The 12,306-nt window shown below is 39.6% G+C and overlaps 1 protein-coding gene across 1 annotated transcript; it reads right to left on the bottom strand.

The window, feature by feature from the left end:
• Positions 1–7,538: 7,538 nt before the first annotated feature.
• LOC309416725 (arg8-vasotocin receptor-like) lies at positions 7,539–9,992 on the bottom strand (the record flags this gene model as incomplete). The annotated part of the gene is made up of 2 exons (XM_082014083.1): positions 8,829–9,992; positions 7,539–7,738 (listed from the first exon to the last, which is right to left on the bottom strand). The coding sequence occupies exons 1-2, from the start codon at positions 9,742–9,744 to the stop codon at positions 7,539–7,541; spliced, it is 1,116 nt and encodes a 371-aa protein (XP_081870209.1). The 5' UTR covers positions 9,745–9,992.
• Positions 9,993–12,306: the final 2,314 nt, after the last annotated feature.

Here is a 12,306-nt window from a genome sequence, read left to right on the forward strand (position 1 = left end):
ACATCCTCACTGGGGAGACTTTGACAGGGAAATTTCCCAAAGACTGTGTAGTTACTGGACATGCTCCATCCAGGATCTGCAGGAGCAGCAGCAGGGCTGCCCTACAGCAGCTCCATGAGATTAACTAGTGTTAATGCACACGCACACTGACATTCAGGCACCTCTGGAGCTCTAAGTGCTTGACTTTCCATCATATCATTCCTTTAATACAGTCTACATGTAAGTGTCATACAGACCAGTATTACTCCTCTGTGTGAAGAGAAACATAAATCAAGCCCAAATGCTACAGTGGACTTTTTAAACTCTTTTTTTCACAGCAAATTCATTAAACTCCAAGATACCCAGGTGCTGAGAAGAACATAAAGATTTCTTTCCTGAGGTTTTGCTAACATATTTTTTGTGAGCAGATAGTTACAGCTGAACACATACCATCTCAGAACATGAGATTGCATCAGTCTTGTCAACAGAGGATCAAGAATATGAATCACATTGCCAGCAGACTGGAATTTGTATTAAATATATCAATAACCAGTGTGTTCACATCATGTCTGTTCTTGCCAGAAGGCTTGTATTCTCTATGATGAAGTACAATTTTTCTCATCAGTAAGTCAAAAGCTGGAGCCACTCAGCATTAAATCATTTGAGGCCAGACATCTATTAACACATTTAGAGACATGGGCAAACATTTCCAATATACTGTGATAGCTAGCAGATAATTTATTCCTAGTATCTCTGCAAAGGTGGTGATATAGATAATAACTGAAATCAAGCATGAGCTAAAGAATACAAGACCAATATCTTAAAGTAATAATTTTGGTTTAATATGTACACGACTGAATCACAGAATCATAGAGTAGTTTGGGTTGGAAGGGACCTCTAAAGGTCACCTAGTCCAACCCCCCTGCAATGAGCAGGGACATCTTCAACTAGATCAGGTTGCTCAGAGCCCCGTCCAACCTGACCTGGAATGTTGCCAGGGATGGGGCATCTACCACCTCTCTGGGCAACCTGTGCCAGTGTTTCACCACTCTCATGGTGAAAAAATGTCTTCCTTAGATCTAGTCGAAATCTACCCTCTCTTAGTTTAAAACCATTACCCCTTGTCCTATCACAACAGGCCCTGCTAAAAAGTCTGTCCCCATCTTTCTTAGAAGCCCCCTTTAAGTAGTGGAAGGCTGCAATAAGGTCTCCCCAGAGCCTTGTCTTCTCCAGGCTGAACAACCCCAACTCTCTCAGCCTGTCGTCACAGCAGAGGTGTTCCATCCCACTGATCATTTTGGTGGCCTCCTCTGGACCCACTCCAACAGGTCCATGTCTTTCCTGTGCTGAGGGCTCCAGAGCTGGATGCAGGACTCCAGGTGGGATCTCCCCAGAGTGGAGTAGAGGGGCAGAATCCCCTCCCTCGACCTGCTGGCCATGCTGCTTTGGATGCAGCCCAGGATACAGTTTTCCTTCTGGGCTGCGAGCCCACATTGCCAGCTCATGTCCAGCTTTTAATCCCCCAATACCCCCAAGCCCTTCTCAGCAGGGCTGCTCTCAATCCCTTCATCCCCCAGCCTGTACCAATACCAGGGGTTGCCCTGACCCAGGTGCAGGACCCTGCACTTTGGCCTTGTGGAACCTCATGAGGTTCACATAGGCCCATTCCTCAAGCTTGTCTAGGTCCCTCTGTGGCATCCCATCCCTCAGGTGTGTCAACCGCAACACTCAGCTTAGTGTCATCTGCAAACTTGATGAGGGTGCACTCGATCCCACTGTTTGTGTCATTGATATAGGTATTAAAGAGTATTAAAAACTGGTCCCAATATGGACCCCTGAGGAACACCACTCATCACTGATCTCCCTCTGGACATTGAGCGGTTGACCACTACCCTCTGGATGTGACCATCCATCCAATTCCTCATCTACCCTACGGTCCATCCATCAAATCTGTCTCTCTCCAATTTACAGAGAAGGATGTTGTGGGTGACCGTGTCAAAGGCCTTGCAGAAGTCCAGATAAACTACATCAGTAGCTCTTCCCTTCTCCACTGATGTGGTCACTACATCATAGAAGGTCACAAGGTTGGTGTAAACATGAATCAAATTTTTAATGTTTTGTGCCAAAATTAATCTTTGGGTGGCTTCATGGAATTCAATGCACAGAAGAATAATTTTGGAACCAAAGAACATATCTATATATTTTTAGCTAAATAAAATAGCAACATCAGAGATAAAAGTTGCATTTGTGATTGAAATTATGCCTTTTATATTATTTCAGCTTCAGAACTGGTCTACTTATGTAGCACTTTGTCACGTTTATGTTTTGTTTTAAAACCTACTCCAGGTTATACACTGATTTCATTTAAATAATGATGATGAAGACAACAATGATGACGATGATGATGACAATAATATCAAGTCTTTCTCATATCTGATTTTGATATGTTACTTCAGCAGTTCTCTTGAAAAGTGGTTGCTGGGATGTAAGGTGATGTCTGTCTCTCATTGTATCCAACTCCCCAGCCACAATTTACATAGATCTTCAAGGTCAAATGTTTTTGTTTGGCATTTTTTCAAACTTCTTTCCCAGATGGTATTGAAATGTTTCCTCCACAAGGTTGTTAACTCAGAATTCAGGAGATTTGTTGCCAAAATTTGGGTAATATACAATTTTAACAGTTTTTGGTAAGTATACTGAAATGGATGCAAGAAACATAAATCCACAATTCTGAAGTTCTTTCAGAATGTCAGTCATGATATAAAAAAAAACATTTGATGGATACAATAGCGCTTGAATACGTTTGCACTCTATCTCTAGGGCAACATTTGGATGGAAATTCAAGAAGCCTTTGGTTGGAGTTTCATTACCTCCAAAGTTCATTATGGAGCTGGATGATAGAATAGATTAGTTAAATTAGTTGCTGTGACGTACTGGTGGAAAGCATATGCCTTGGGATCTTGTGATGGCAACAAAAGGAAACAAGAGGGAGTGGGTATGGCTTACTTGATTTCACTCAAAGCCTATTCTTTCTTTTGTTCCTGAAAAAGTGAAGTGCAAATTAATGGAAATTTTACAGAGGGCTTGTAAAGATGCCCAGCATTTGCCTTCTTAATGAGATGACCCTCAGAAAGTCCTGAAGTGGCAATAGCAGGAGCATCATATAAACCCAAGAAAAAGACACAGTTTCTATGCTTTTGTTTCAGGGAGGCAAAGTGGGGTACCTCTGCAAGAGATTAGGGTGAGTACAGTTTGAGAACTGTATTGCATATCATGAGGCTTTACCTGGGGCCATGAGAGTATAAGGGGCCTGGGACTGAAGGTGGGTTTCGGGAAGGCAGTTGGAGTTTTGCTGTGGTAGCATAAATTGCATCAGGTTTTATTTCTGATTTTCTAAGTGTGATTTCCTTTCAATTCAAATCTATATGGATCAGCTAACACAGTAGTAGGTAAACTATTTGTGACTGCCTTACTGTAATAGAACTCCCATTCAAACTGTTTTCCTTTTGCAATCCTGTTTCGCTGCATGTATGAATTATCTGGTTCACACTCATGGATGTTTTCTGTAGACACTCAGGGAATTCGGGGTCAAATCCGTACCTTATGAAGACAGAAAATGGCTTGTGCTTGCCCCACCCCCTCTTTTTCTTCTCTTAGGAATCCAACCCAAACTGGATTTGACTGAAAGAACTGAGTAGCTGGATCATGTTGCTTTGCCTTTGCCTGCTCGTGATACTCTTCAGCCAAGAATAGCTAACATTCACAAGCTCTCGAGGATACTTTTACCCCAGCCATGTGTTTTGGAACCAGACAATACAGCCATGTCTGCATGCCATGTCTGCCTCACATAATAAACTCTGCCCCTTCCAACTTGGGTCTCCACATCACACTGCCAGTCTTCCCCGACACAGCGCAGAGATGGGAGCAGTTTATTTGACCTGATAACCAGTTACCATTGTCAGAACTAAGTGACCAAAGTGAGATTCGCGGGACATTAGTTTGGCACCGTCTTTAAAATTTGTCAGGATCGTTTCATTGAAAGATTAAAGAGGTAATCACCCGACACCTCCGGCTCCATTATTCACCATTTACAAGTATCTGAACTGGGACTGGCTATGAAAATACAGCAGCTGTTCTGCAGAATAACGGAATTATCAAAATACACTGTAAAGAATGCAAAACACATGTTGGGATTTTCCTTTCATTCTACTAGGGTTTTTGGTTTTTTCTGTAATAAATCTATAAAGAACTGATAGATTACATTGTCTTTGATTCTTCTTATCTGTACTGCAAAACATAAACCGAATATATTTCTAAGAAAGAACCTAATTCCTCTTACTGAACTATGCCTTTCCCAAGTGGTAACAAAAGCCTGGAAAGTGGAAAAAAAAGAAACAAAAACCCAACATAGCCATTCACCTCAAGAGTGTGAACTTGTACACTATGTATTTTTCTGTTCAGAAATTATTTGTGTGAGAAAATAGAACCTAGGCATTGATGAGGAAGGCTTTCCTCTGATAATTTGATTTTTTTCATTTGCACGTGCTTCCATAGTGCCTCCAGGGACTTGTACATTCAAGCTTCTGATTTTCCCATATGGATTAAACACCTTGGCCATACTACAGTGATGTCTCACAGTCATTCCTCTTAATGAGACACTGTAATGCCTATTGGAAATCTAGGAGACAGTGAATTGGAATAAATATAGTCCAGCTGAAGAATCAAAACATAGAGGAAAACAAGGGCACAAGATGTTCAAATTACAACAACCAAGAATACCAATGACCAAACTTACAAGGAGAAAAATTCCATTATATTTTTAAATGTCTTTTTCCTTAAGAAATATGAAAAGTCCTGTAAAGGACACTTTACTAGAAAAGAAAGAGCTATCAAAATGACATTTCCATCATTTGAAAATTATTTTTGACAGAAAATTGTGGACCAGAACCAAACCCACCTTGAGCATGTTTGTTGAGAGTCAGTGCTGCCCATGGGGCAGGCAGGGCACGACATGCAGGATAATGACTTACATCTGGAAAATGCAGCCTAATCCACTTTGCTAGGAAAAAAAGCAGGATTACCTGACATTCAAATACCTTGTGATGGCCTGAAACTAAAAGTGTCCACAGCCTGCAGTTTGACACATAGTACCTTTATTTTTCTTCTTCAGGACTCATCTCAGGGGAAAGAAAATGAAAACCTCAGAAAGAAAGCACTTGAGAGACGAAAATATCATTGTTTTGAACATTACAGACAGTAAGCATTCATTATTGAACTTAAGAAGTTCTGGCATTTCATTCATTACATGTTCAAAATATCTGAAATATGGACTGTTAATATTGCTCTCAGGCTTTTATAGAACACATTGAGCTACTGTTATTTGAGAAATCAAGCTCTACTACATTATTTATAGAGCCAGTAACAAATACATGAGCAATTCAGAAATGTAAGTAGTAGAAGTTACACTTTTTAAATATCAGAGGCCAGATCAGGTGGTGTAAAATGGCATGGCTCGACTGTGGGCTCTGAGCAGTATTGTGACTTGTGTCCGTTCTGGATCCGGATGATCCATATTGGCACACAATTTGAATGTCTGCTTTCCTTGCAAATGTATACCTTTTGACGTATTGGCTATATATACAATTTTGATACATGGACTTTCAATGTATTTTGCTACAAATCCAGTAATACAATGACGCAGGTAATTCCTTAAAGCATTTCTATTTACAGTACCCGTCAACACTGCATATTTTACTACGTAACTAACTGCAATCAAAGGAAGTAGGAAAAAAACCCACAAAACCCCCACCATTAACCATTGGATTAAGTCATAAGGGAGAACCTAACTGAGAGCTAATTTGAATGAAAGTCTTAGAAAGTCAGTGGCTGAATACAACAAATATCCTATCAATGGTATGGATTGTATTTTGGATGTTCATATCCCAGATAAGGACGCTGTCATTTGAGTTACAGAATTGCTCTAACTGGGGACATGTTGTGGGGTAGCATTAACTACTATTAATTAAAGAGGGGAAAAAAAAACAGCAAGAAAAAAGTCTCAATTGCGATTATAATAAGAGGTTTCATACAGACTCTTTCCATTCTTGTCTGGTTCTGGTACTATATTATCCATCTTCTTCCTCTTCCTACTTGCTGGAGACCTGTTTTTCCTGCCAGCTGGACTGGGGCACTACCTCTTCCCGTCATAAAGAAGAGCAATATTTTGTTTGTACCCTATCTGGTCTAATTATACAGGAAATAGAAATGATAGATTATTCAGTCATATCAGCACACATTAACCTGAAGCGTAACTAATTATTGTACAGCAGCACTTCTCACAATTCAATCAGTATTTACCTTAATTCAGTATTTGAGTACAACTAAAACTATTTAAAAAAAATGCTTTTATAGCTTTTTCATTGAAATTTGAGATTGCTAACACTCATAAAAATGAAATGTGAATAGCACTAATGAAATATAGTATAATGTAGGTAGATGTTATGAAAGTATCACCAAGAACCTCTGTGAATGCAGCTCTATTCTCACCTGAAAGAGCCTTGCTGATATTCCTTCCATATTTTGATTAGATTGCAGACACTGAAAGGGGAATAAATACCTACCTGCATAAAACACCCACAAACTAGCAAGAAAATGGCATTCTGGAATAAAGATATGCAGATTTATTTTTACCACGAAGGGGAAAAAATTAAATTTGAACCTGAAGGGGTTCTAAGCACACTCTGTCAATAAATTGCATGCCAGAAAAAATAGGTCTGAATACCAAATTAACTGGTGCCCATTTTTATTTAAAGTATGTATACGTGTGTGTGTATGTCTGGGGAGTTTCAGTTAACTGCCTGCACTTCAGGGAAAGCATGGAAGATCAAATCCCATGTTGTGAAGCCACAATCCTGGACTGCTACTATGCTGCTGACCTCCTGTGATCCACGACGGCATTTGAAACTGAAGTAGGTGTCACAAAGACACAGAATTCTTTTTTGAAAAATTATATTAAGCTGCTGGGCATTTTATAAAAGTATATAAGGAGTTAATTTAAAACAGGTATTAATAATAGCTGGAAATGGATTTTTCGGACTTTCTGCTGCCTTCTCAAGATTTGTCACTGTCCCCCAGTCACACCAGAACGATGAACAATTCATGTTTCAATTTGAACACATATTCAAGTCTAATTATGTCAGATTCTTTCCAATTATGTTTCAATTCGTTGGACCAGTTAGTTGTAAAATTTTACTACTCAGAAATCCAGAATCACAGAAGAGAAAGTAATTTAGGACACAAAATGTCTAAGATAGTTTTATGTATGTTTGACAGTCTTTACAAGAATTCATTCTGATAACAGAGCGGCGATGGAAGCACTGAACCAGGCTTGCACAACACAGAAACTTCCTATATGTGCTACAGAACTGCAGAGAAACATATTTATACAACAAAAGACAATTTTCCATCTTCCTTATCCACAAAACAAGGGACAGTGGTAAAATATTCATATGTCTTGTGAACATAGCAAATGTAACAAAACAACAAAAAGCATTCAACATTTATGCAGAAGTACTGTTTTCCTCAGGGTCTCTGTCTACGAGATGAATGCTCCCCGTGATCACCGACTCTTCTTGAGCTGAGGTGTTCTCCAGCTGCTTATTTGAGCAATATGGAATGTGGCCACAAAAATACATGTAAATCCATGGGTTGGTGCAACTATTTAAATTGCCAAGGAGCATGATAATGGTGAATGCCGAACCTAGAATGAAATCGTTAAAGGAATAACAGAGTAAATAAAGCACTCGTACAAATAAGTAACATTTTCACAGCCTGCTGCTTTCTGGTGTACCTGCTCATATATTAAAGTTAATCTAAGAGTAGGAATTTCCCATTTATTCCATGCGATTTCTAATTGTGGAAGGTACGAAACACACTGCATCGTATGCATATCACAGTTAAATAGTTCCATATATGTAGCTCTTTTTTGGTGTAGCTGCATTAAATTTAAAAGCAATTGCTAACCTGCTGTACAGGTATGGATAAATGCAGATATTGATATAAATATATGTACAGTAAGACTCAAATTTACAGTGACAGAAAGAATTCTTAAAACAAAGATCAGAGGTTGGTTTCTTTCATCAAAGCTATTATCTTTTTTTTCTCCTCTGTTTTATATCTTTGAGTTTAGAATAGGTGGACTTAAATGAAGTCACCTACAGAGTCTGCCTTTCACAAAGAGGCAACAGTATAAGTTTGACAAGATTAATCTTGTTTACAACATAGTGTTCTTTGATATCTCTCTCAGACTTGCTTTTTTCGCTTTATACACAGCTGTTTCACAATTTTTAATTGTCTCACAGTGTACTATAGATATTGCATCAATATGATTTCAATACTAAAAAGAAAAATCAGATGTCTTATAACATCTCTGTTGTCTCCAGTAAATGAGAAATCTTTATTTTATTACTTTGAATAACTAAATACCCCTTTTCACCTCAAGAACCCAAAATACTGCTGCTATAATATCTAAAACCTCTAAAAGTCTGAACCCTTGCTGGAGCAGATGATACTTTTCCCTGTGCTGTTTCTTAATCTTTAAATCATTAATCACTCAAAACATACACACACAACACACAAAATACACAGTGATACGATGTTTTGATCACAGAACAGGTGATGTTCTCTGTACCTAATTAAATATAGCAGATTAACGAATCCAGGATTTTCTTTTTAATCATACTCAAATGATCACATGTAACTTCTACACAAAAGCAAAGTGCAAATATAAAGCAATATAGCAACGTGCTAGCCTCTTATGAAGGCGTGAAGGAGGACAGAGAGTATCTTACCTTCGGTCAAGACACTGGGGAACCACACAGACCACAGCTGTGCAATGAAGAAAGGTGACCAACAGAGAACATATGCAACAACTGTCACCACTGTCACTTTTACAGTCTTGATCATAGCCTTTGAAATACAGTTCACACTGCTTGCTCGGGATGGCAGGGCTTGCTTCTGATTTGTTACTTCATATTCATTCTGTTTTTTCACAGATACATTTCTTCTGATTATTTTGCAAATCTTAACCTGGCATATGATAAGGATGGCTGAGGGAATGAAGAATATAACTACAAAAATCCAAGTCACATATGCCCTCGGGCCCCATGGCTGAATAAATTCACCCCAACATTCAAAGATACCTGGAGATATTTCAGTCTTAGAAAAGATAAATACCTGTGGTAGACTAAGAATCAGTGATATAGACCAGCTGGTGCAAATGGGGATGTTCCAGAGAGCTCTCTTCTTTTGGAAAGTGACCATAGGGTAGCAAACCGCTTGATACCTGTCCACTGTCATGACCACTATCATATAAGTAGAGGCAAACATGCCCAGCAATTGTAAATACTTGATAATTCTGCACAAGAAATCTGGCCCTATGAAAACGTCTGTAATATCCCATATCAGTTGAGGCAGCACTTGAAAAAAGGCTACCACTAAGTCAGCGATGCTGAGGTGAAGCATGAATACATACATCCTGGAGAGCTTCTTTCTTCTTCGCCACAGCACCAGTATGAGAATACAATTGCCCACAGACGCTGTCAGAAATATGACCCCCAGTACAGCAATCTCTACTTGAGCTAACTGCTCATCTCTTTCTGGTCTTCCAACAGGATCTGACCGATTTGCCAAACTCGGGAATCTGTGAGGAGAAGGACTCTCGGTCTGATGTGAGTTATCCTGCATAGGAAATGAAAAATTCTTCATCGTGCACAGAAGCTACTTACAGTAGCTGCTACTTGCGACTCAGGTTGACAGCTGTGAAGTTCTGGCCAGCAAGCAAACCAGCCCGGGTTCAGGTTTCGGTGTATCTTCAAGCAAATCTCCTCCTGCTTGTGCGAACTAAAGCGGGGGGACCTGGATCTTGAAAAAACTCTGCCTCTTGCTGGCGTACAAAAAGGCTTTATACAGGCTCCCGGCAGAGCCTTATGTAACTGCAGAGCCCTCGGGTAGGCTGCAGGGACTGCAGCCAATGGCAGAGCGAGCCGCACAATTGGGGGAAAGAGATAAATAAAAGGCAAACTTCAGAGGCTCAACGTAATTCAATTACTCACTTCAGTCAAAACTCGAACTTGTAAATAGCTGTGGCCAAAATCATACTTAAATTATATTACTCGGGAGAGTTCGGGCAAATATTTTTTTGCGCAAACCAGAAGTGCACACTTCGGCTGAAGCGGGAGGAATGTTTATACGTAGACGGAAAGTTGGGCCCCTGAGCTCAGGCGCATCGTAACTGCAATTCTCTAGGCTCCTGGGGCACAACCACATCCTAAATGCAGCAGAGACAAAGAAATGCATTTTTCCACAGCTTTTTTTTTTCCCTTCTCTTTTTTGGAGTCACCTGATTCTTAAAAAAAAAAAAGATTTTAACTAAAAATAATCTTTTTATTTCAAGACGGGGTCAAGACTTAGAGGTTTTTTCTCAGCAAAATGAAAAATAACACATGTGAAATAAATTACTTTTAATGGTACTGTGAGTCTACTGAGAATCTAATAGAAAAATAAGTGAAAATTCAGTGGGAAATCCAACTGAGGAAAAGGTCCCTACAATGAAACAGTTTCCAAGGCTCTCTATTCTACTATAGTGCTGAAGGCCGGGAGGTCATTTTTCGGTACCTAATCCTTTTTATTTTTGTGGAGTAAGTTGAATCATGACCACAAGAATTGCATTGTTCTTTGACCTTCCAGTATGACTTTTCCATATTGTTAGTGGCAGATAAAAATAGCAATTTTGATTTAATTTCATCTGCTCTCCCTCAGTCTGCCCTCTTAATCACAAAAGACAGATTTAATAAAATGAATTAATTTAATATGAAAGATAACACATATTTTTATGCGATCTTGTCTGAAGCTAGAGCATTCATATCCTTTTGATTACAGTCAGGAGATGGGTAATTTGAAGTCTTTCTGAAGAGGAAACCAATAAGGTTAAAAGTATGTCCGTGCTGCATGAATAGTACACAATACTGCACCTATGCTGATTAACCGCTGTGGTCATGACTATGTTATAAAACCAGCTCTGGAATCTCACAAACAGACTGCCATCTCTGTGGCACTAACTGCTTTCATGTATCGACAGGGGAAGGGCAAAATTCATAAACAGGGTGCTGAGATAGACTACAACAGTTTATAAGAACAGCGTGATCTCTTTTCTTCTCCCTCTTCCTGCCTCCATACCACCATAGAACTGATGTTAATATCTCAAGCGAGGGTAAGACTATGAGAAAGACAACAGACAAGCTGAACAACCTCAGGAAACTTTGCCACCCCCAGCAGCTATAAGCATCCATAATCCAGACTTGGCTGAACGCTGCTGCAGCTGCTGGAGTCTACAACAGCTTTTCTCTATGACCATGGTGCAAAGAGTATGAATCACAACAACTTAATCTAATATATCTGATAATATTTTTCCTAAATGGAAGCCCATTTGTAGGAAACTTGGATTCTTGAGGTTGTTTCCTTTTGGTTCCGCCCCCTCCTCAAGTTTGGAATCTATCCCAATTAGTGGGAAACAGCATGGCAAGACCCTACAGTCACAAATGGTTTTGTCTTTACCCTCACTCTCCCTTCACCCAGCAACTTGCAGAAGACTGAACTGGCCATAGACCAAAAATCCCTGGCAATTCTGCTGACAGCAAACACTGCACGGCAGAACAGGCTGGCTGAGCTCCTGTTCTGCCTTCAGATGGAGACGAAATTTCAGGTGTGTTCTCTAACATCATTTACCTTGACCATCCTCACTCCATGAGTTAACAAAAAGACAGGTGGGATCTTATTCTTCTAGCACGGTAGCCATCTACATCTAGGCAGAGCTAGGACTAAGTGGGTTGAAACAGGAACATGCTGTATAGAAAACTAAGCCCTCGGTGAGGCATGGAAGATAAATTTACATTCCATGATCTGAAAGATGATCACGGAATTATATGTAAAAAGACCAGAATATGCAACACGGGTCATTTCTGGGATACCACTCGAAGACTAACCAGAATATAGTACCAGAAGCATATAACTGTATAATTTTCATAATGCATAATGTATGGGTAGACATATATTTCAGGCAAATGTGTTTTATCACCTACATCTAGAATAGTTGAACAAGATCCCTGGGAACATGCAACCCTTCCTAGGGGTACACACGTACACAGAACACACTGTCTTGGCAGCAGACATGCTATAATAGATGTCAGACCCAGCATGTGGACATAGGTTAAAGGGCAAGCACACTTCAACAAGTGGCCTTTGCCATGTTTATAAAAAGGAACACATTAT

Source organism: Phaethon aethereus (genome assembly GCF_964289735.1).
Source record: "Phaethon aethereus genome assembly, chromosome: 1".
Classification (NCBI taxonomy): domain Eukaryota; kingdom Metazoa; phylum Chordata; class Aves; order Phaethontiformes; family Phaethontidae; genus Phaethon; species Phaethon aethereus.